Here is a 22,960-nt window from a genome sequence, read left to right as displayed (position 1 = left end):
TCTTTACCTGAAGCACTTTGCTACAGCTTATATTAAAGAGCAGACATCTTATTAGAGTTCTGACTTATGCTTCTGCACAGTTCAAACCCTTACTTTTTCAAGTAAATAATATACTGAATATTCCCTCTGGTCTTTAGTTTATTTGTTTTCAGCCTGATTTCCAAAGGAAATTAGTCATAAGCATGTATGTTTTCTGCAGTCTGCCTGTCAGTCCTCTCTCAGTAACTTTCAAACCTGTTGGCCAGCTAGATTTGATGTGTCAATGATACTAAGTTCGTATGATATAAATGGAGGACAGGGAAGAGGTAGAGACACTAGAGGCCCAACTACGTGAAAGGGTGACGCTTAAACTCCCTTTACGTGGTCTGTCAAAGCTCAGGCAGATGACAGCCTGGCACAACCAGGGTTAGTTCGCTGTTGCTGACAAACCACTCTTCTCTCTAAGTTTCTTTCATGCATTTTTAAGGAAAATAAGTTTGAGACCTTTGTTTTACACCTCTCCCTCTTCAATTATTTAGAAAACAGTTGACTTGGGCATCCTTGCCTTTTTGATTCTGTCAGTTGTTCTCCTCTCCATCCCTCCCACAGAGGCCATAAAGGTTTCTCTCTGTTTCAAAACATCATTAAAAGGGAAAGGCTTTGGGCTACACTGGAACTGGATAAAACATGTGAATTAGTAATTAATTTAATGAAGGAAATGCTCCTCCTCATTTGACGTCTCCATGTTGCCAGATGATTTTTTTCAGCTAGGGAGCGTTCAAGACAAAACTAAAAGCATTTCAGTCCCTATCAATTATACATGGTACGAATATACAAAGAGGTGGCCCCAGGGCAAGCCTGCTTTCCACCCCTTAGCAGACTCTGCAATGGTCAGCTCTTTCATGTGTCCTGGGAGGTGAACTGTGAGCCACCACAGGGCACAGCACACAGATGTTATGCAGCCACGTCATCGTGGCTTGTAGTACAGGATAAAGTGCTAGCTTTCATCCCAGATTGAGCATGCTGCAGTAAACCAGGCTTGAGGCAATCAATGGCACACACAACTGTCTGTGACTTCATTTGGGAGTCTTCAAGCTGTTCCAGCTGCATTTCACAGTACTGTTGTCAGTTAATTTGAACCACTGTGAGCAAAGGATGCTTTTCTCTTCAGTAGAGAAGGCAGCTTAAAATCCACCACTTCTTCCAAAGTGCCTCCCTATTTACAGAAATCGCCTCTTTGTCTCAGATGGGTTTAAAAAAAACACTATCCTTCCATTCATCCACTTGATTTCACTGTTTAATATGTTCTGGTGAGAATGATGGCACTTCTTGGAGTTGGACTGCTGTTGAATGCCAGACACTTACTGGATGGTTGTCTGGTGTTGCTGATCACTGATAAAATTCTATGTACTTTTCTCTTGTGAAAACAACTCAAGAGACAAGATTCCTTCAGTGGATATCAATAGCAACAGGAGGCCAGAGGAGGAAAAGGTACGATGTAGAGAAGGTACCACAGTGAAAGAGTAAAGCAACACAAGGTGAGCAAAAACAAACAGCAAAGAAGAGGCACTGGAATAAATAGCAACTGGAACAGATCCGAAGGCTAAGCATTTGTAATTGACTGGACTAGACTAGACCTAGATGAGTACTGATTTTAAAAGATAAAGACAGGTCAAAGATTACTAGATAAGTCAGAGAGGAGGAAACCTCCAGGGTGTTTAACCTGAGAAATCAACAATAGCAGCCTTGGCAAAAACAAACAGAAGGAACTTCCGTCTCTTCTCTTGTGGCTACAGTAGGAGCTAGTATTTATAGAATCAAAATTATCTAGTAGTTAAAAGCTGACTGAAGCTCTTGCTCCACCAGCGCTTTGATAGGACTTTGCTCCTACCTCTGGGAAAAAACCAAAGGCATGCATATTAGAAGATGCAATATGAAGATCATCTCCATGTGAAGCTCTTTAGTTTGGTAGAATAAAGATTTGCTGGTACACAGCTGAAGGCAGATTTTGGCTTCAGACAACAATTCTTGTTTGCATGACATCTAGGTTTCAACTACTGCTTTAATATTACTGCAGCTAAGAATTTTCAGTAAGCCTCTGGTTTTATTTTGAAGGACCAGTAACTACAGAAAGTGGTAGGTCAAAATACTCTTTTGAAACAGAAGCTATGGGGATCAGCTGAAAAGTTGGCTGAAATTCCTTGCTTCTCAAAGCTTTGGCCCTCTGAAGGAAAACTGCAATATTATATAACTGGATTCATGACAAAAAAGAAGCACAAATCACCACAAACTTACCTTAAAAGTAGCTTAAGAAACATAATTTAGAAATAATGAACACTTTTAAATAACTGTGCTCTTCAAACCTCAGAAGTCTGAAATATGGAATATAAACACATAGCAAAAGCTAGCAGTCATGCCAGCTTTGACTTAAATGCTCACCTGTTCACATGTCCTGCTAAGATGTTGGTCTGACATCCTCCAGCAGGACCTTCTGATAGGAATTCACACTAAATGGCAGCTGTCAAGGACAGCTCAGGATTGTTTATGCTCTGAGTGTTACAGGACAATCAAGAATGGGACTGAAGAGTTGTCAAGAGCCTTCTGTCCATACCCATGTGTGGTACAAGTGTACAGATAAGATAATATCCCAGATAACTTTTGTTTACGCTGTTCATAAACACTTGGAAATCTAGAAACCTTGACAACTTTCCCAAGCAATCTCTTTCAAAGCTTCTTTCTCTTTACTGCTATAAAGTTTTTCCTAGCTGAAATGTAAGCCCTCTTCTTACTTCCTGAGTACAAGAAGAACAGATAGTATCCTGGTTATGCCCTTCTTTGCATTAGAGTTGGGTTTTTTTCTTTTTATGTAGATGATCAGAGTTAGCCTCTCTTCCCTCACTGTCTCCTTGAGGGCTTATATTCTGTCCTCTCTGGACCATTTGTTATTGTCAGGGTCCTCCTGTGGATTTTCAGCAGAATTGTTCTCCAACCAACTGTTCCCCTGCTGTACTTAAACAGTGGGGGTCTTTCCTGCCTAACTGTAGGACTTTTAACTTTCCCCTGTCAAATTGCATCCTGTTTTTATCAGGACACCACCAATTTGTGAGGATCCTTTGAAATTTTACCCATATCTTCCAGCAGACACTGGCTCCTCACATCTAGGTGTTATCTGCAAATTGACAAGAAGTCTGCAGTCTGTCATTTAGGTCTTTATTGACAATGTCAAATACCATGGGGCCTAGGACAGATCAGTGCAGAACCCTAACTTAATGTTGCCTTTCATTTTGTTAACAAAGTTAAGTCTATTCATTGAGACTGTGCTCCTTCAACCTGCTTGAGAAAATGTCACTAAAATTTGTCATTTGAGTAGCGTAAAAGCCAAGATATCTACTGTTTCTCTTTCACCTTCAAGATTGATCACCCTATCACAGACTGAAGTTAAACTGATCTGTTCTGGCAGCTCATATTAGCTGTTACTTATCTTCTTGTTATCGGCCCTGTGCATTCCAAAGGGAGGCAATAGGCAGAGTCCTAGGGTGGGCTACCAGCCACAGAAAGCCTGACACACAGGCTCAGCAGCTCCTTTGAGAACTACTGAATACCTTTTAATGTGTACGATGGTGGAAGCATCAGCATACTTCAGTCACTACCATTGCCTCTCTCTCTCTCATAGAAAAGCTAATTGGAGTGAAGTCAGGGTCCTTCTTCTGGAAGAGGTATGAAGGACTCAGGAGCAGCAGAGAACTGAAAGAGACTGTGCTACATATTGTAAGGAAAGCATGGCCAGGATGGCAGGATGGGGAGGAACAGTTGGTATCTGTTTACAAATTGAGAGTCAGGCTGAGAAGAGGGGGAAGGCAGTTTGGAAGAGGTGGCTTACTTTGGGCTCTCCAAACATTTGTGGATCCACACTTCATTTAGCATTAATCCCCCCCTATGGGGAGAGACAACCTGTCATATAGTTTGGGTTTTAATTTTCCACACGTTTCCTTGCAAGCAGAAACATACGGGCATGTTTAGACCTTTTTGGTACCTGGAGAGGAATAAATGAGAGCCACTGGCTGGAAAGTTTTATCATCATTGTGATATTCCCTTTTCATCCCATTAAGGTTGTCTGGGAACTAGGAGTCAGCTGATCAGATTATTGCCAGACATTATCAAGCTGTCTATAATTAGCTTTTTATTGGTGAGAAGCCAGAAAATCCTCTTTGTTTGCAAGCTTGGACTATAGCGAAAGAAGAAAAATATTTAATGAAAGAGATTGTTTGGAAACTGCAGATCCTAATTAGTATCTGAGTCTAGTAGTGAAACTGCATGCAGCATTTCTTTGAAAAAAAGATGCTTTAAGCATCCTCTTTTGAGGAATGCTGCGTTGCATTCTTGAAAGGTGCAGCATGTGTGGAGCTCTGTGCAGATATGGATGCTTTACTCCATTCCTTTGGCACAGGTTTCTTACATTGAACATGTTATAGGCTCCTTTTAGTGCCAATCTGTATTGAAAATTTAATACAAGATCAAACATAGGTTAAAAATTGGGCTATGCCTTCTTACAGGTAGGCTGTGCAGTTTGCCGACTCAGGATCAGTAACTTCAACTTTAGAGAAATTTGGATAAGTATTCAAATAGCTAGTTCTTTTTATGCTGTGCATTAAAATTACAGTAGTTTAAGTCCAAGGTGACTTTTAAACTAAGATAACCCTTTACATTTTCAGCATCATCTTATGAGTCACATTACCTGATTTATTTTAGAGTCTAATTATATTCAAAATACTAACACATGACTTACATTTTTAGTGTCATGTAGTAATGGTATTCCTTTTAATTCTTCCAGTGTACACTGTAAGCTCCGTGTGCTTTTTGTAAACACCATTTACACAGTCTGCAGCACACAGAGATTAATGATACATCCATTAGTGGCATGGTTAGAAGGTTGCTGTCTATTCCAAGACAAATATTTTTCCTTTTTTTCCCCTCCTGGTTTGTTGTTATTGTTGTTATAGTCCAATACTTTCTCTTCCCAAATACTTCAACCAGAACTTTACCATCTTTTCTCTTTTCTGAGGAAGAGCATCACCATGAAGGATGCCAGGCCTTCTGAAGTACAGGACTTTCCTAGTCTGCCCAATTAATTTCAGTCTTAGATACGAGAACAAAGCCTGTTCAATGATATATATATAAAGGTCTTAATGAAATGTCTGAATAAAAACCTGAAGCAGTAATATCAAAGTATTAATCATGTTCCCAAAGTAGAACCAGAGCAAGAATATGCACCATCTTCCTGCAATTTAAACATATTTTAAGTGAGCTGCTGGCTGCTATACTTAAGGTGAGATCATATCTGAAAGCAAAGTATTTTGCAGAGTTTAACTGTGCTTATTTCTGGGAATGACACTGTCAGTTTGTGAAATACAGATTGAGTTTGTAGTGACTGGAGTACCTAGCACTTGCTAAAGAGTAACAATCCAGATAGGTTGTTAAACTTCAGTGATTGAGTCAAGAGTAAATACAGTAAAGAGGGAAGATCCACTTCAGGTTTAAGCAGTACTGAGTTTAGCTACTTCTCTCTGCATTGCAACCAAACAAATCAATACAGGCTGTTTTTTTCATTCTGAGGGATGGGAAAAAACTAGGGTCATTTGGATGCAGACCCTTTTGCATGGATATATGAGAATGGTTCAACCACATGACTTACCATTAGCTCTTGTATAGGACACCTGCTCCAGTCTCCAGGGAATATTTGCAAGGGCTGGCTTGCAGCACTGCAGGTTGCTATCCCTTGGTGAGTATAGCCAGCAGAGAAAAAAGGTGATTACAGCAGGAGTGTGACTGGGGTTAAGTGATCTGCCAGAGGAGCTACTGCCATACATAGCTAGGGAAGCTGGTTTCCTCTGCCTGGATTTCAGTGTTATAAATGCTCCTCTTGGTCTCCAGGCTGGCTGCACTGTGTTTCCTTAGCACCTTGTCCTAAAGTCTTAATTCCACTTCTCTGCCCAGACTTCGCCTCCTCAGTAGACCTCAGCTCCCAACTCCCTTTCACCACTACCCCTTTCTGTGCCTCTGTCCTCACACTACTGTCAGCTGCAGTCTCTTCCCCTTGCAATCATCTGTCTTTCTGTCATATGTGAAACTTGATTTCCACTTTCTCCTTTATTCCCGGGACCGGTAAGCCAGTAAGAGGATTTTTGTGCTCTCAAAGTTTCCAAATCCCCACTTTCTCTAGATCAAATTGTAACCTGGGTGGACTAAATATTTAAAGGATTTGGGTACCAAATTCTAAAGCATACCTCTACAGCATGCAGTACCATACTGGGTTTTATTTTCAGTTGGCCAGCTATAGATTACCAAGAGGATAACAGAAGGCACCTGCTTGACACAAGCAATATCTGCCAGATTTCCATTTGCAAAGCCAAACAGTGAAGGAATGAGATGCATCCAGAGAGACAGTCACCAGAGATCTTTAACGAGATATGTTTCCCTAGCCTGTTTTTCAAAAATACCTGAACTGTCTTGGCTGACATTTTCTAAAAGCAGACATCAAAGGCAGATATCGCACATGAAATATTTTAGTCCATAAACTTAAAAAACAACAGTTTACAAGTTACCCTCTCCTACAGTGGAAGGCACAAGGCAATCTTAAAAATAGGCAGTGTGACCAGCTTACCTGAGTGATAGCGAACAGCAAACAAGACAGGAGTTTGGGAAACATTAACTTGCAACCCAAGATTGTCCTGTAAGGCAAAGGCATTTTCATCTCCCAGAACAACAGCAAATGGATTCCTGTTATGACTAACACAGTGTGCTGAGCCGAAGGATTGTAGGGTAGGGATATGCTAATGCTGCTTGCACAGCAATTTGTCCCATTCGCTTAAGTATTCTGTTAACATGGATGGGTCTCAAGCCTTGCCTATAATGGGAATTTAGCCACTGGTATACAAAGTGTCTGGACGATTGTTCTGGCATGCAGATTTACTCTTTGGTGAAAATTCCCAGGTGAGCAAGGCTCTTGATATTGTTGTTCAATATCTCTATGTTAAAACCTGGACATACTACTCCCAGACTTAGTTCTTAGCTCAGCCAAAATTAGAAGCCAAAAGTTCAGGCCAAACTGAGCTATTTGTGTAACCTGCAGAGGTATTCACACAGAAGAGGTTTCTGTGATAAGATGCTAAATGACAGCACTTTCAGTTGAACTTTGTTTTGCGGGTTCAGAGAACAGCTGTAAAAGCGAGGAAAGCTGAAAAGTAAGGGTATTTTTTTAGTAAGAGACTCTAGTCACCTCTTTATAAGGGCTAAGAAAGAGAAAATGGAGTGACTTGATCAGAATCTCATAGTACCAATGCAACAAGGAAACACAAGCTTTTCAGGGTAGCAGAGGTGTGGCTAGTTAATTGCAGCTAAACAAAAAAAATCAGGATAGAAATGTAGTGATGTTTCTTAAACAATTAAAGTAATTAGCCTTTGAGAGAAAAGGGTTGTCATGGATCTTTTCTCACTGGCACCGGTCAAGCCTAGATAGCTTCCTGAAAGATATTCTGGAATTCAAAATTACTTCAGGGTGGAATAAAATAGAATTCAAACCCGTCAACTGCCAAGATTTTAGTTACAACTTCCTACCATTGCTAACCACAGCTGGTGGTAAAAGTTAAAGGTGTAGATGTATTTTGGCTCTGCGGGTGCTTTAATCTTTGTTTTGCCCAGCCTTGTGCTGAGCAGGGATATACAAACTATTTCAGTTATCTACTGGTACCAGATTGGTATGGCACCTCTCAAATTGTTGCAGCTTATGGTGCTGGCTGGCATAGATTTGAATCCACAAATTAAAATGTACAAATCTAGGCTTAACGTTCCTCTTGTGAAGAAAACCAGACAAATTTCCCGTTTCCTTGCTTAAACATCAGCAGTCAGTTGGGAAGTGTGATGGACAGGGCCCTTCCTGTGGAGCTAATAGCATTAACCTTCTCCCTGTTCCCATGGCACATTTTACCCAGTAGTTGCAAGACGGCTATTTTATTTTATTTTGTTTTACAGCAGGTGGGGACTCTTCAGCACTACGTGACATACATGGTTTTAAAAATTAAGAGTTACTTATTGCTTAACCTGACACACTAAATCAGCTGCCAAATTGCGAATGATAACCAAATACGATGGATAACTCTCACACGCTGCAGGAAGCAGGACAAGCAACATTTCTGAGTTGGGGAGATGTAGCCACTAGATGCTGTATTACGACTGTGAGACTTGCAGGGACCGGATGACTGTAGGTTTGCATCTGCAAGTAAACGGCACCATTCTAATCACCAAAGAGCTACTAGAGCTGATGCAGTGCACAATCAAGCCCATTGAGTTTTGAGAAAGTAGGAGGAGGATCTGAAGAAACCTCTAGGTTTGGTCTTTCTCGGTGAGCTCTGTTCCTCAGAGGGATTCACTGGGGGCCTATTATGAACATAGAAGGAGGGTGATAAAGTGTTTGATGTGGTAAACAAATACTCTCAGCCAGAGTTGCATGTCTGTTTAGGAAAACAATACATTTTCAAAGCAATTGTCCCCTGACTGAATTAGGTAGTAAGTACAAGAATTCAATGTCTCTTCCATTTCTGAAAGCTGAATTACTAACAGCCTCAATATTTGCATTGGATCACAGTCGATTAAGATCATTTCAGTCCACCAAGAACTGAAAACATGCGTGTCTAAATATTTATAAGGGAGATATTCCCTCCAGGTTCATTTCCAACAGCCGCTTCCAATGCTGGGTCTCCAAATGGCCAAATCTTCCAGCAGAACTGTTTCCTGCACATCCATCTGCTCGCTCTGTTCAGATAAACACGTCTCTCCTGCTAGCCATGTGGTACTGACTTCTCTTCACCGTGTACATAGTTAGTGGGGATGCCCTGCAGAAGCTTTACTGTGAGTATGAGTCACAGAAAGAACCCAGCTGGATATCTGGAAACCCATTTTGGTTTGTGAATTAGCAGGATGTGGGAGAGTTTTTCTTTTCTTTTAAACCAGTCCATGAGGCAAGTCCAATATGGAATTACTGAGTTAATATATACGAATAAACTGCCTGTCATTTTTCACAGAGGCATTTCTATGACTCTAACTGGAAATGCCAAGTAACAAATGAACAGAGAAACTGAAATCCACCCCCTAGTTGCTCCAAAAGGCAGTTTCACAGAAGGTGAAAGGCTGGCTCAGATTGGTAGTATGCAGAAAGCTACTGCCACTGCTGTACATGCTACTGATCAGCAGATAAACAAAGCAATCCTTTTTCCAGGGTGGTAAAGCCAGTAGTAAATTTACGCCGCCATCTTTTTAATAGCTTTGAAAAATAAAGGAAAACAAGGGACAGTAATTTCAAGCTTCATTAGAAACAGAGTAAGAAAAATCAATGTGTGACAAATAGGAAGGGACAAACTTTGGATAAGGAAATGCTGCTAAGCTTTTAAAAACATACATGTTTTTTAACTGGCAATCAAATAGCAAGCAACCATCTTTTGAAATACCTGTGCACATTAATGGCAGGAACTGTTAAAATATATTGACATTCCATTATTAAAGCAAATGGGACAAAGCTCTGGTTACTAATGGCTGCATCACTCAAACAAACGTACCAGCAGTAGGGCTAGTTCTGCAGTCCTTGTTCAGCACATCTGCACCATCGGTGCTCTGCTGGTAAAAGCCCGTTTATGATTGTTCCTGGTAAGGTCTTTAAGCTTTAAATGTGTAATTGGATTAGGAATGTGTTCTGTCCATGTTAAGTGATCATAGTCTTGGACTAATTTGTGTTGGAAGGAATTTTAGGAGGTCATCTCGGCAACCTCCTGCCCATGAAATGTAAAGTGAGATACAGAGAGGGTGTAGGGCTTACATCTGAGGTGCAGGGGAAGAGGATCAAGAACTGTATCATATCCTTGACCCAGCATCATATCCTCTCACCTGCAGTTACCATGCAAAAAGTGAAATCTGGCTGTTCTTTGGTGTCACCTGAACTATGATGACTTGGATTTCCAGGAGCAGTGAGTCTTCTCCTTGCCAGAGACACACTGAGTAACACCACCTGCCATGGGAAATTTCTCTCCATGCCCTGGCACTTGGCACTGCCAGCCTCTGAACTGATCCTTGTAGTGGCATTCTGCCTTCTTTCCCCAAATTGTGTCAATCCCAAAGTTGCCTTGGAATGCAGCTCTAGATGGGCTTATTTTTGGTGGCAACACATTCCAACAGGGCAGAGCCCCTTGTTTTCTATAGCAAAACTCCCTACAGGATCTTCTGGATAAAAGGTAATTACATACTATTTTTAAACCTAACAGCCTTGGATTAAGCCATATAAAAAATTTGATCTAATTTATCCCCCTTTTTCTTGTCACATAACAGTTAGACTGCCTTTTTGTATATTTTGGAGCTGCAGCCCTCAGTCTGAGAAGCATTGTCACTATAAATGAAGCCAGCCACTGCCACGAGATTGTGTGGCATTCCAGAGCTGCAGAGGGTCATTTATGTTCTCCCTCTCTGCCCTAGTGTTGTGTCTGTGTGTGTGTGCACGTGTGTGTATGTGTGTCCCAGGAGTAAACACAATCCCTTTGCTTTGCAATGCCAAAAATAGAAGCATTGGTATTTAAATTGCAAACAATCGCAGGGTTTGGCAAACAATCCATATGACTGCACCCTTTCTGAATCATGAGGCTGAGTCATTTCCCTCACCTAAGCTGCTCTTTTCTCCTGCAGTTTGCAGGAGCAGGGACAAATAAGGCACTAATATTCTCCTGTCTGTCTGTCTGTCTGTCTCCCTGTCATACCCATCCCCTGCAGCCTGCCTGCTCCAGGCCGAGCTGGTGAATTACGAGAGGGTCAAGGAGTACTGCCTCAAAGTGCTTCAGAAGGAGGGTGAGAACTTCAAGGCGCTCTATCGATCGGGAGTGGCATTTTACCACCTGGGTGACTTCAACAAGGCCCTCTACTACCTGAAAGAGGCAAGATCCCGCCAGCCAACAGGTATGGGGAGGGGAGCAGGGATGTGGCTTTGCACTGAGTGCTTTTGTATTCCTTTTCATGAGACTTAGTCTGTCCCTGACTTGATTGCGTTGATTTCCACAGGGATGAGCATGACTCACTGTGTATCATTTGCTGTACTCCCCTTCAAGCACTCTTGGGTAGTGCAGCAAGGTTGCAGTGCCCAAAGATTAACCATTGCCAAGGCTGCAGCATGACCTGGAAGATGACAGCATTGCTGGAATGTGGTGTGGAGGGAATTCTGCCTCTCTTTCCCTACCTACTTTATTTTTGAAGAAGAAAGCAGGATGGAGGAAGGGTGTACCCCAACCATTATATTTTCTGACTCTGAGAAAAAGCTTTTTCCCCTTAGCAATGCCAGGAGATTATTTGTAATCCTCAATAGCTGTGCCTTCCATCATCCCAGTAAAGATACTTTGATGAAGGAGACAGACATTTACCCACAAAGCAGTCATCAGGATGCTTCAACTTTTGCCATGAAATCAGCCAATTGCCTGTTAAGTATCTGTCATCCATCTGTCAAAACCATACAGTTCATTTGGGGACAGCAATGAAATTGTATATCCAAACAACTTAACCTTGCTAGAACAACCATCTTTATGCTAACCTGCCCAGCCTCAGAAGGCAGGTGGAAGGCCATGAGGCAGAGTTATGGGGTGTTTTTTTAGATAGTAATAGGGACATAAAACAGCACTATGGAAAATTAAAGGATCACAAGAAAGCAAAATGGGGGCCATGTGCAAAGAAAACACATAGAATGGCTCTTCAGCTGAACCTGAGAGGAAAGAAGGAGAACTGGGTGTGAAACAGGAGCGAGCCTGGGTCCTGGCAGAGCATGGTGGAGCTGGTATTCATTGAACTAGAGGCTGTAAGGGAGGCTGTCAGAGCTGGCTGTGCTTGATATCCTACAGGAATTGGCCCTGCAGGGCTCCTGCAGTGGCTGTGCCCTGGAGGAGCATCAGGGAGGGTGTGCTTGGGAGTGTGCTGGGATCTCCTTCCTCTTCCACTTCCCATAAGGGTGCTTGGTCCCATCTGCTGTGTTTGGCCATGGGCTCCGGGCAGTCTGACAGCACAGCTGTGCACCCCACACTCCCAGAGCAAATGTGTTTAAAAGCTCAGTTTAGCCTATTTTAGTTTACAGTGTGCCCTTCTGCTTTCAGCCCTTGCCAGAACCAGGAAATGGAGAAGCACATGCAAGAGAAAAATAGTCAGTGGAAAATAAGAAGTTATCCTAACCCTGAGGTTTTGACTAGGCTCAGATGTGAAAAATTACTTTTAGCTGAACCACTTTGCTTCCATTTTTTTTAAATATATGTTTCTGTGCTTCTCTACCCACCCCCCCTCGTGATACTATTTATTTGGTATTCCTCATTGCTTCTTGAAATAAATACTAATTTATTCAACAGCAGCAACTTCAAATACCACACTTGCTACAAAAACGTACCAGAAAGTGTCCCTAAAGGCCCTTTATGTATACAAAACCAGTTCTGGCCTTCAGCTCTGCATCAGAGACTCTTTCCTGTTATTTGTAGACCATTCAAGGCTGTTGTTTCACTGTTTTATTTATGATTATAGAAAACTTGGAGGGTATTCAGGGGGAAAGAATTGAGCATGTACAGTAAGAAAGGATGTGGCTGTTAAAACACAGCAGTAGGAATCAGGTAACACTATCAAGAATTATTATGTGACCAGGAATAAGTCAGTGTCTCCACTTTTAATATCTCCATCTGCAAAGTGTGATTGCTTTCCTTTATCTGAGGTTTCACTAGGCTCACTGGTAAAAGGACTTGTCTGTTATTACAGACAAGTGTTCTGTGTGTTCTTTTTTTTTCTAATAAGGAATGTTTTTGGCACAAATCACTGGTAGTTATTCTCTTTGGTGTGAGAGATTTTGTATGGTAAAGAGGAATTAGTTAGCAAAGGGTTTTACTGTTCTAAAGGGCTGTCAGCACAGCAGATCCCTTATGGCTATTTACTATCTATCCAGGGTGAAGGAAGGTTGGGTTGGGCCTGATTTCTTGTTCTACCTCCAAACAAAAATCACAAAAGCAGATGGAACTAACACAAGATAATTGTATAACCCTCCTTACTCAGGGAGAGGGAAGCTATTGTTAAGTCATGTAAAGCATGCATGGAGCCCTCTGTGATCTCAGTGTGCAGAGGCTGGTGCAAGATAGGCAGCCAGATGCACCTTGCTGCAAGCCTTTCTCAGCCCTCTCACACTGGGGTGGATTGTCAAAGCTGGTACTGACTGGGACTGGGACCAGGACCAGACCACACCATTAGCTAATATCAGATACAGGTCTCTGCTGGCGCTGTGCTGAGAGCCCACCTTCACACATCCCATGGGCTGCCTGTACAAGATGTTTCCTGTGCTGTGTGGGGCAGGCTTGTGGCTGCACTGGGGCTCTGCTTTCCTGGACTCCTGCAAATCAGAAGTCCTGGGAACAAAACCCAGGCCATGGTGTCTGCACAGAAGATAAGCAACTGGGCTTTGAAGCTACAGGAGAAGCAGAAATGACATTTAAAACAGCATTAGGCCACAGTGCAGAGGGACACAGGCACAGTCCTAAGAGCCAGGAGACATATTTACATTGCAGCTTTGCCAGTATCTCTTTGCATGGGTCCAGCCCCTCATCTGAGTTGTCCTGTTATTTCCACATCAGCCAAAGGGGATCACTTCTTAACTGAGAGATGAGAGTCTTCTCCTCATTAACATTTACACTTTGAAATACTTCTGTAGGCAGAGCTAGTATGGTGCAATACTATTTGGTAGAAAAAAACCTCGCAAAGATCAGGCTCCACTTCTATAAACAGAGTGCTGATCTCATTATTTCTTCTTGGTAAATTAGTGGTCCCAAAAATGAAGCAAAACATGCCAAAACCTGCTAGAGAGATTTATAAGTTGCTCACAATAGGAGCATCTCCCGCCATCTATCAGGCTACACCTTATTTTGCCCCTGGCTTTCCAGGCGTGTGGAAGTCTCCCAGGTAAGTGAAGCTGTGCCATCAGCAGTCACTACCTTATCTGAAAGCTAAAGGGGACTGGCAGCCTTTCCTTTCCCAATTATGCACTGACCCTACTTCTGCTGCCTCAGCCAGGCGCCGAGTCCCTGCGGGCCCAGACAGGTGGGACTTCCTGACAAGCCCATGCAGTTATCCCTTCCCTTTTCACCTGCACCAGGCAGGCATTTAGTGCATGCACCTTGGTGGAGGGATGTGTACCCAGAGTGCAGCCCAGAGCCTAGAAAGGCACAGAGCAGAGAGGCTGCAGTGAGGTGTGGGTAGCACAGCCAGGCTGTGTGCCCTGTCTTCACACAGCTGGGAGTGAGTCAGTCACCTGCCACCTGCACCCATTTTATTTTAAGTGTAAAATTCAGGGCTACCGCCTCAACTGAATTTCTTCATTCCAGGAGGCTGCGCGACTAAAATCAATCCTGTTTTTAAAAAAGATGCTTTAAAATTTGCTGGGCTGGTAAGAAATGCTAATGCATGAACAGCCCAGGATGCTGGTGCATCTTGTTTGACACAAGCAACAGCAGAACTTTTTATCTCATTAAGAATGCCCCAAACGGGGCAAGTAGCTTAGTCATCAAATCCCAGCCTCTAGAGTACCTAGGATGATGCAGCTGAACCTGAAGAAGACTAAGAGATACCCATCTCCCCAGAAACAGCTTGAGAAGTCACAACAGCACCACAGTGCCACAGCCCACTGATGCCCCATGGCATGTTTATGTGGATATTTTGTATGAAGGGAAACCAGTCCATCTCCCACTGATTCAGTGCTAGCAGAGGGCACAACAGAGATGTCTCTTTCTCATATTTGAAGGAAGCTTTTCACCCACAACTGCGTTGGTCCTGGTGCTGGACGTGTTCCCAGTAATTTGCTTATTGCTTTGAAAGCTCAAGCACTTCTCATTTCCCTAGCTGGGGTGGAGCACATCACTGTTTGGATGAGGAGGAGACAAGACTGCCCTCTGATTGGACTGCAGTGCAGTTCAGATTGGTTTCTGAGGATCTATTAAATGGACAAAGCTGGTCCTGGTTGGCTGTCTGAGCAAGGCTCTGAGCAAAGAACCATTTTTCAGCCAATACAGAAGTGAAAGTGGCTATGTTTTTGCTTGCTTGCTTCTGGTCCCACATGGCTTTTGCCACTATGTGGGTGCTGCATGTGTGGGAGGTCACCCTCATGATAGAAATCAACATGATTTGATAAGGGATTGGCCATGACTGCAGAATCATTGGCTCTCTCTGTAGGCAGATAGCCATTTAGATCAGCCTGTGATTCAGGGTGAACAGGTTCCCTTACAGCTGAGGCCAGGAGGTAAAACAAAACTCACATGTTCTATGTGGTGTGTTGATGCTCTGAAATGCTGGAAGGAAAAAGAGGGCTCAGCTTATCACCTGCACAGTGCTGGGATCTCATAGCTCTTTACAGGGATGAATCAGTGGATCTCTGCCCCTAGGAACTTCATTAGACAGGACAGACACAAGGCAGTATGCAGCATACAGCATATGACAAAAATGCAGATAGTGTTGTGGTGTCAGATAGCGTCACATCATTTTTATATTTCCAAATAGAAAAATTAAGGCAAGCAAGGGTACAAAGAGAATGTGAAGGATGCTCTTCCCAATTCGACTCACCATGGAATAATGTGAAAGGAGTGAAATAGACTGCAAATGGAATAGGAGAGTGAAAAGGCAGAGCATGAATGTACACAGAATGCCTTTAGGGGCTTGCATGCAGGCACTGCAGGAAGGGAAGCCAATGGAGGTGCCATTCCACAAGTACAGGAGAGGACGACCTGGATAGTTTCAGCTGTGCGAGTTCCATTGCACTGACCAAGAGTAATCAGAGAGAAGGTAAAAACTAGCTGAGGCAAGACTGTGACCAACAGGAATGATGAGCGCAACTCAGACCAGGTTCTCCAAAACCAAAGCTTCAGGGTTTGGTTCAGAGCCCCTTTCAGCTGATACTGTTCCAGCACACAGCGCTGGAGCTGTGCTGCTCCCCAAGTGATGTACCAAGGATGAAGATGCATCCTATCTGTCTTCCACAGGGAGTTGTGTAACCACTGTACCTGTATGTGTGCGTTCTTTCCCTGCAGATACCAATGTCATACGATACATCCAGCTGACAGAGATGAAGCTCAGCAGATGTTCCCAGAGAGAGAAGGAAGCTTTGTGAAAATGAAGCCGCTTCAGTTGAAGTGCCCAAGGGGGAACATTTCCTTCCTAGAAGCTCATTTGGTGGATTTTCCTGTTTGCTCTGCCTCATCCTCATCTCCTCATCCATCCACTCTCCCTTGCTCTTCATTGAATACCAGTTTTGAAAAAAAAGAGACTTAGACGCTGCATATGGCTGCTTGCCAACCATGGTAATCCCCTTCCCCGTGGCAAAAGAGCACAACAACTACAGCCAGCCTTGTTCCCAGACAGCGTCACACACCTGGAGTAGGCGATTCTGGGGGACCTGTCTGGTCTGGAACTGACCGCCTATTACCTATTAAGGAAGCAACCTCAAGAACAACGACTTCCTGACCAGGCAGGTTGGAGACCAAGAGTTTCCGATCTGAGTGATCACTGGAGCTTGGAAGAGCTAAGAAACCAAGAGGGCCGCTGGTCATTTCACAGAGGACAGCAAATGCCTTTTTACCATCAGTTCCCTCTGCCTGCTTCTCCAGTGTGTGTTATTGGTCTCCAGTGAGAGCTCACGTGCTCCCAGTCTAATGTCAATGAAAACTGTTTCTAAACATCCTCTTAATGAAAGCACAGAGCACCCTATGAACCCCCTGCAGAACTGTCCCGGTGCTGGAGGAGAAGGCTGTGGGCTACCACAGAGCACTGAATGGACTGTGAAAGCATGGTGTACAGTGTGAGGGAAAAACTGTGAAATAATCCATTAAAGGCAAATAAAAATTATTCATAGGCAACAAGTCCAGGCATTGCTTTTCAGAGGCACCTGTTGCGTTCCCCGTGTCCAGGCAGACAACATTGCCTAGTGGTGGGGCAGCATAGGGTGGAGAACAAGGGATATCTTCATTCTTACCTTGGCTCTGCCAATGCCTTGATGTGTGATCTTGGGCAAGTCACTTAGCCTCTTGGTGCCTCAGTTTCCCTGTCTGTACACGAGGGATAAAAATACTTCCCTACCTCGCAGGGGTGTTGTGAGGATGTATTAGTTAATGTTTGTAAGTAACAGTACAGTGATGTACAGTGCTAAGTATTATCAGTACATTGGATTGAGGTCTTGATTCTGCCACCTTGTGTTGGTGCTTCCTGTGTCCTGTTTTTTTATCTTGTAGGAGAACATGGTGCTGACAAACAGGGAAGGACCAAGAGCTTTGGAGCCTATTTCAGCAGCCCATAGGGCCTGTTTAGACCTTCTCCAGCAGTTTGACTGTTTCTAAGAGCTCAGGCTCCTTGGCTCAAAGGTCCTTTTCTGAAACTGCCAGTAATGGGATCAGTAAGTGCCACAAACACATTTCCAGTGTGACTTGCTGCAGCAGTGACCCACAGAGACCTGCTTACAGTTGCAGGATGTACATGAGTGGTTTCATCCCAAGGCAGTCAGTGTCAAGTGAGTATACCCAGTTACTTAACTCAGCCCTCAGCTGAAACATGGAAACTGAAACAGAGTGCTGAACAGAGTTCAGCCAAGTGCTGTGTGCTTTCATCCCACTGGACGTTGTGTCTGCAGACAGTTGGCTATGGCATCCCACACTCCAGCTGTGGTATCTAGCCACACTTTTCTCCAGCCAAAATTTGAAGGAGTTGTTAAAGAAACATCAAGAGAAAAGGCAAATTGAATATAAGCCAACAGTGTGCTGTGGGGGGCATCAGGCACAGCATCACCAGCCGGTTGAGGGAGGGAATTGTCCTGCTCTGCTCTGCACTGGCGTAGCCTCATCTTGAATATGCAGTTTTAGGCACCACAATATAAGAAGGATACAAAGCTCTTAGAGAGTGTCCAAAGGAGGGCAACAAAGATGGCGAAGGGCCTTGAGGGAAAGCTGTATGAAGAGTGGCTGAGGTCACTTGGTCTGTTCAGCCTGGGGAGGGGAGACCTCATTGCAGTCCACAACTTCCTCTTGAGGGGAAGTAGAGGGGCAGGCACTGATCTTTTCTCTGTGGTGAACAGTGACAGGACATGAAGGAATGGTGTAAAGCTGTGTCAGGGGAGGTTTAAGTTGGATATTAAGAAAGGGTTTTTCACCAGAGGGTTGCTGGGCACTAGAACAGGCTCCCCAGGGAAGTGGTCATGGCACCAAGCCTGTCTGAGTTCAAGAAGTGTATGGACAATGCTCTTAGGTACATGGTGTGATTTTTGGGGTTGTCCTGTGCACGGCCAGGGTCCTTGTTGGTCCCTTCCAGCTCAGGATATTGTATGATTCTATGATTTTATGAAATCTCTGTCATTGTCTCTGAAAAAACTTAAGTCGTATTTTTTCATAACCAGTCGTATCCAGCTTACATTAGAAGTGGGGAAGAGACCATGTTAAAGTGGCATATAAGTCTATGAAATAAGGCAGACGTACATCAATTGTGTAAAACTTATATCAGCTGAGATGGCACCAGAAGTTCATGTTCCTCTGGTGGGTGGTGGAAGGCAGCTGCTTCCCAAAATTGGGAACACAGTGTGCAGTGACTGTGAAGGAAAGGGCTGCATCCTGGAGGCAGCACAGTCACCTTCTTCAGATGGCCCATGGTTCATACATCTGGACCAGAAATAGCAAGCACCCCTGCCCATCACTACAGATGTCTAAGCAATAAATGGCACTACAGCTGCTACTAGGACAAGAATTGCTTTAAAGACAAAAAATGAGGGAAATTCTGTAAGTGGTTTTAACCAGACCAGAAAATAAAGGTTAGGCAGAGATGTGCTTGGCTGCATGTAAGGTGTACCTGGTACTGTATAAAACAGATTCTGGTTGTCAGATGCATGCAGTCCTCTGTATCCTAAATACATCACAGCACACAAATAATTCAAATAGAGGTGACTCTCCCCCACTTCATATTGCTGATGACAGTTCATCCCACAGCCACGTGTCTCTTCATTAGGACTGAAATGAGGATTCATCCTGTAGGCCACACAGGAGGAAAGGACACCGCCTACGCAAACAGCCTCTGCCCCAGGAAAGCTCAGACAAACAGAGGCAGGCTTGTTATTCATGACCTTAATGTAAGAGAAAGGGCATTCTCCAGCCATTGGAGATGTAGGTCCATGACTGTCATTTTGTCTGGAAATAATTTTAGCCCTCACAATGGCTTTACTGACATACTGTCACTGCATAAATCCCATGTATATATTAGTATGAAAAAGGCACAGCAGGCTCTAGTCTCCTCAGTTTTCAGCATCTTTCCCTTCAGGAGCACTGCAAAGGGTGGGAGAAAGAGGGAAGTTTGTGAATGTGCATAAGAAACAGATCTCAGAGAGCCTTCAGGGACTACACAACCTATTTTCTGCAGAAAACTCTTGTCCCTACATACCTTGACACCCAGAGCACCTGCAAGCATTTGTGTACAAATGCTACACTGTGTAGCATTTGTATGTTTCCCCAGTAACACTGAGCCTGAGAGAAAGTGGACAAAACTCCATGTTGGAGACCCTCCACATGCAAGGAGAGACATGGCAGCAATGCCACCAAAGTCCCCAGAACTCCTTTGGACTGTACTCTCCCAACACTAGCCAGTTCTACCTTGCAGTCTAATTCGATAAAGATGTGCAGACACATCACTTCTACTGTGTGTGTCAGGGGATTAAGAAGGAGCCTTTGAAACCTTCTAAAGTGCTTTGTCTTCTGCAGAAGAAAGAGAAGGCAGATTTGACATCCAACACATCAAGAGGCTCTTCGGCTGTAGAGAAGCAAGGCCCTAAAAGACCACAGGCAAGTTTATCTCATGGCATCTGCTGAATTTAAGAATACCTAAGGGAGAAACTTGTGGTTTTGTCCAAGAACTGTCTTAACAGGAAACAGAAGAGTGAAATAAGGGTTGGCTGTAAAGGGAAGAACCTAGTATCAAGCCCCCAAGAAAGAGATCTACATATACAACAAGACCCTCCAGAGTCCATAGTTAAATATTGAGTTACACACCTTTTCCACTGAATGGTCCTTAACAGCCAGATGTGGAGGTGTGGGCAGAGGGCACCCAATCCCACCCAAGTTAACCAAACATTGTTACAGGGAGATGGAGAGACAGAGAAGGACTTGTCTCTGTTGGAGGTAGTCATGTCCACTACAAGTTGATGGTATGTTTCTGTGGAGCAGTCAAATGGCAATGTGAAGATACATATCCTAGAAGCCCAAAAAATCAAACAAGGTGGTATATCAGCCAGGATATACCAGGTGGATATACCAGCCAGGTGGTATATCCATATGTCATCAACATGCAATACATAGGGGAATGAACACAGATCTCCACATGTACCCTGCAGGGCTAAAATCTCTCCAGTGCAATGAGAAGTGAGCCCATTCATCTATCATATGTGAAAACAGTAGGAACAAAATGGCAGGTGCCAGGCACAGCAGTAGGACAGCAAGCAGGAACTTGAGGCTGAAAGGAGAGAGGGATGAAATGATCATGGGATGCAAAATATGAGCCAAACCCAGGTTCATGGGCAGAATGAGAATTGAAATAATGAAAAAAACCCAACTGACCAAAGGCTTAGCCACACTATTTGCAATTCGTAACACCCCCCAGTTTTGGCAGGATACACAGCAGGAAAAAAAGGCAGCAAGATTAGATGTGATTTTTCCAGCTGGAGGGGACACAAGAGGGGGAGGCTTCCTTCCTCCAGCACAGTCATTTTCAAAAGTGCGAGGAGAAGACAAACACATGCTCGCTACAGAATTTTTCCAAATGTGTGTTAACAATTGCTGTTGGTAGAAGTGGCCTGAATAGGGTGGAAATGCCTTTGTTTAAATTAGGAAGAGGGTATGACTGGTATATGGAACTGATGGGAAGGCAAAGGTCTGGCTATTCTTGCTTGCTAGTGAAATCCAGGAGCCTAAAAGATGAAGAGGAGGGTCTTGAGTGCAGAGTAACTCCCTTAGCAATGCATCTCCATTTAGCTTCCACTTGCAGAATTTCTCTGCAAGTTTCATCTGTGTAAATGTTCTCCCCAAACTACAGCCAGCAGGCCCAGGAGAGGCTGTGTTCTCCTCATGTTTCATATGAGATCTCCAGAGGTTTTGTCTGCATGGTTTTCTTTATGCTCCGTCCCTTGATGATACCCTTTCTTTTCACTTTTTCCAAGGGGCAGGAGAAGGGAAGGGGGAGGGTATGCACTGGGCAAAGGGGAAATCAAACCAAATTCACCCAAGACCTGCTGACTATCTCTTCTCTGCTTGTTTGTTCACCTTTCACTGATGTTCCTCCCAAGTTTCTATGGCAGAACTTCTTGATCTGCACAGTAGTTTAGAGGCTTGGGCAGGGGTTACTTAAATAAGGAGAAACAGTGGTGGGCCAATATGTCATGTCACCCAGATGGGATGCTTGCGAGGATGCAGTACATTATCATGTTTCTTAAAACTATCCATGTGTTTGCATAACTTCAGTGAAGGTGATGAGAAGACAAGATACTCTCCTGGCCTCTCTCACACCTGCAATTGAAGGAAGGTAAATTCATGGATACTTGATGAGAACATGAGAGGAAACCTGTGGCAATATGTGACTTTGAGGCAGTTAGTAGCTTGTGAGGTGGAAGGCACAGATGTGCAGAGGGGAAAAAAAATCCTCTCCTTTGCTTTGCAGAGAGAGATGCTCTCTGTCAGAGCAAGGGACCAGCTCTCTCTTCAGCCCAGAGAACTGTGCCTACAGCAACTGTTTCCAGTTGTGGTTAGGAATCAGAAAATAAACAGACCGTGTAGTGCCCAGGAAATTACCTTGTTACTCTACTTTCATGCTCTCTCCTTATCCTATGGAAAGCACTTGTTAATGGATAGGTAAGGGGGCACATATGGCACTATTCAACAGCAGCCAGGAGAATGAAGCTGCTCTCCAAGAGAGGCTTCACAGGCCCTACTCACAGCCTCCTTCCTTCCTTTATTCCCAGCCAGGTCTTATAAATAGCAGCAGCTCTACAAAACTAACTTCCACAACTTTTATTTCCTTCCAGAGGGCTCCCCTTTTGCCTGTGGGGAGTGTGAACCTGTGCCAGCTGGTAGCTACCTCTGGCGACTCCTGTCACTAGTGAGGAAATAGTTTGTAATGCAGCCAGGTGGAATTGGAAAGGGCATCACTAAATAGGAATTTGGCTGGAGCTTTGGGGCCAACATGGATTCTCATACAAGTAGTGCCACCAGAACTTCAGTGATTCCACGTGCCCGGGCTCCTGTATACATGTATACTGGAACACCGTGTGTGTGTACACATGGCACTCACAAGAGCTCCCTATTGCCCACAAAGCCCACAGAGGAGATGGCAGAGTAGCTCAGAGAAAGAGTGAATCACTGGTGTACTCTCTTCATTGGACTATTTTCTCCCCACAGATGAGCTAACAGAAGCACATAAGCATATGTTCTCTCGTCTATTGTCAGAGCTTCAAATCAAAAGTGTTATTAATCTGAAACTGTACATTTTATGTATTAGACCCCAGCTAACCTCAGTGCTGTAAAGGTTTGGTGTTAACTATTGTGTAATATTGGCATCCAAAATGCAAAATTTGAGCACTGAAGATGACAGAACAGCTTTCTATAAAGAACTCTGCCAAGAGAAAAAAAATCACTTTGCAACAAAAGGAGAAAGATCTGGTTCCTAGTAACAGAACCAAGATTTAATATTAAACCATCTCAACTAGTGACTTTTTTTTCATCACTTAAGGAGGCTCTCCTCATCTACACACGTGTGAATGTGTGGGTGGGTGGGCACATGAGGGGATTGTGACTTACAGCTCTGAGGGCAGAAATGTACAAGACAGAGCTGGACCAGCCCACCTGCTGCCCAGTCCATTCTACAGCAGGACCTGCTCCAG

The 22,960-nt window shown here is 43.7% G+C and overlaps 2 protein-coding genes across 3 annotated transcripts in view; one reads left to right on the top strand and one right to left on the bottom strand.

Annotated features, from left to right (window-relative positions):
- The window catches only part of TTC9 (tetratricopeptide repeat domain 9), a 28,770-nt gene extending 11,522 nt beyond the window's left edge, over window positions 1–17,248 (top strand). Inside the window, exons 2-3 of the mRNA XM_032689899.1 lie at window positions 10,786–10,968; window positions 16,095–17,248. Coding sequence (XP_032545790.1) covers window positions 10,786–10,968; window positions 16,095–16,174 — 263 coding nt within the window. The 3' untranslated portion in view covers window positions 16,175–17,248. The remainder of the gene's footprint in view (window positions 1–10,785; window positions 10,969–16,094) is intronic.
- The window catches only part of MAP3K9 (mitogen-activated protein kinase kinase kinase 9), a 132,968-nt gene that overhangs the window by 28,870 nt on the left and 81,138 nt on the right, over window positions 1–22,960 (bottom strand). The gene's annotated exons all lie outside the window — the stretch shown is intronic.

Source organism: Chiroxiphia lanceolata, chromosome 6 (genome assembly GCF_009829145.1).
Source record: "Chiroxiphia lanceolata isolate bChiLan1 chromosome 6, bChiLan1.pri, whole genome shotgun sequence".
Classification (NCBI taxonomy): domain Eukaryota; kingdom Metazoa; phylum Chordata; class Aves; order Passeriformes; family Pipridae; genus Chiroxiphia; species Chiroxiphia lanceolata.
This window is presented reverse-complemented; position numbering and strand designations above follow the sequence as displayed.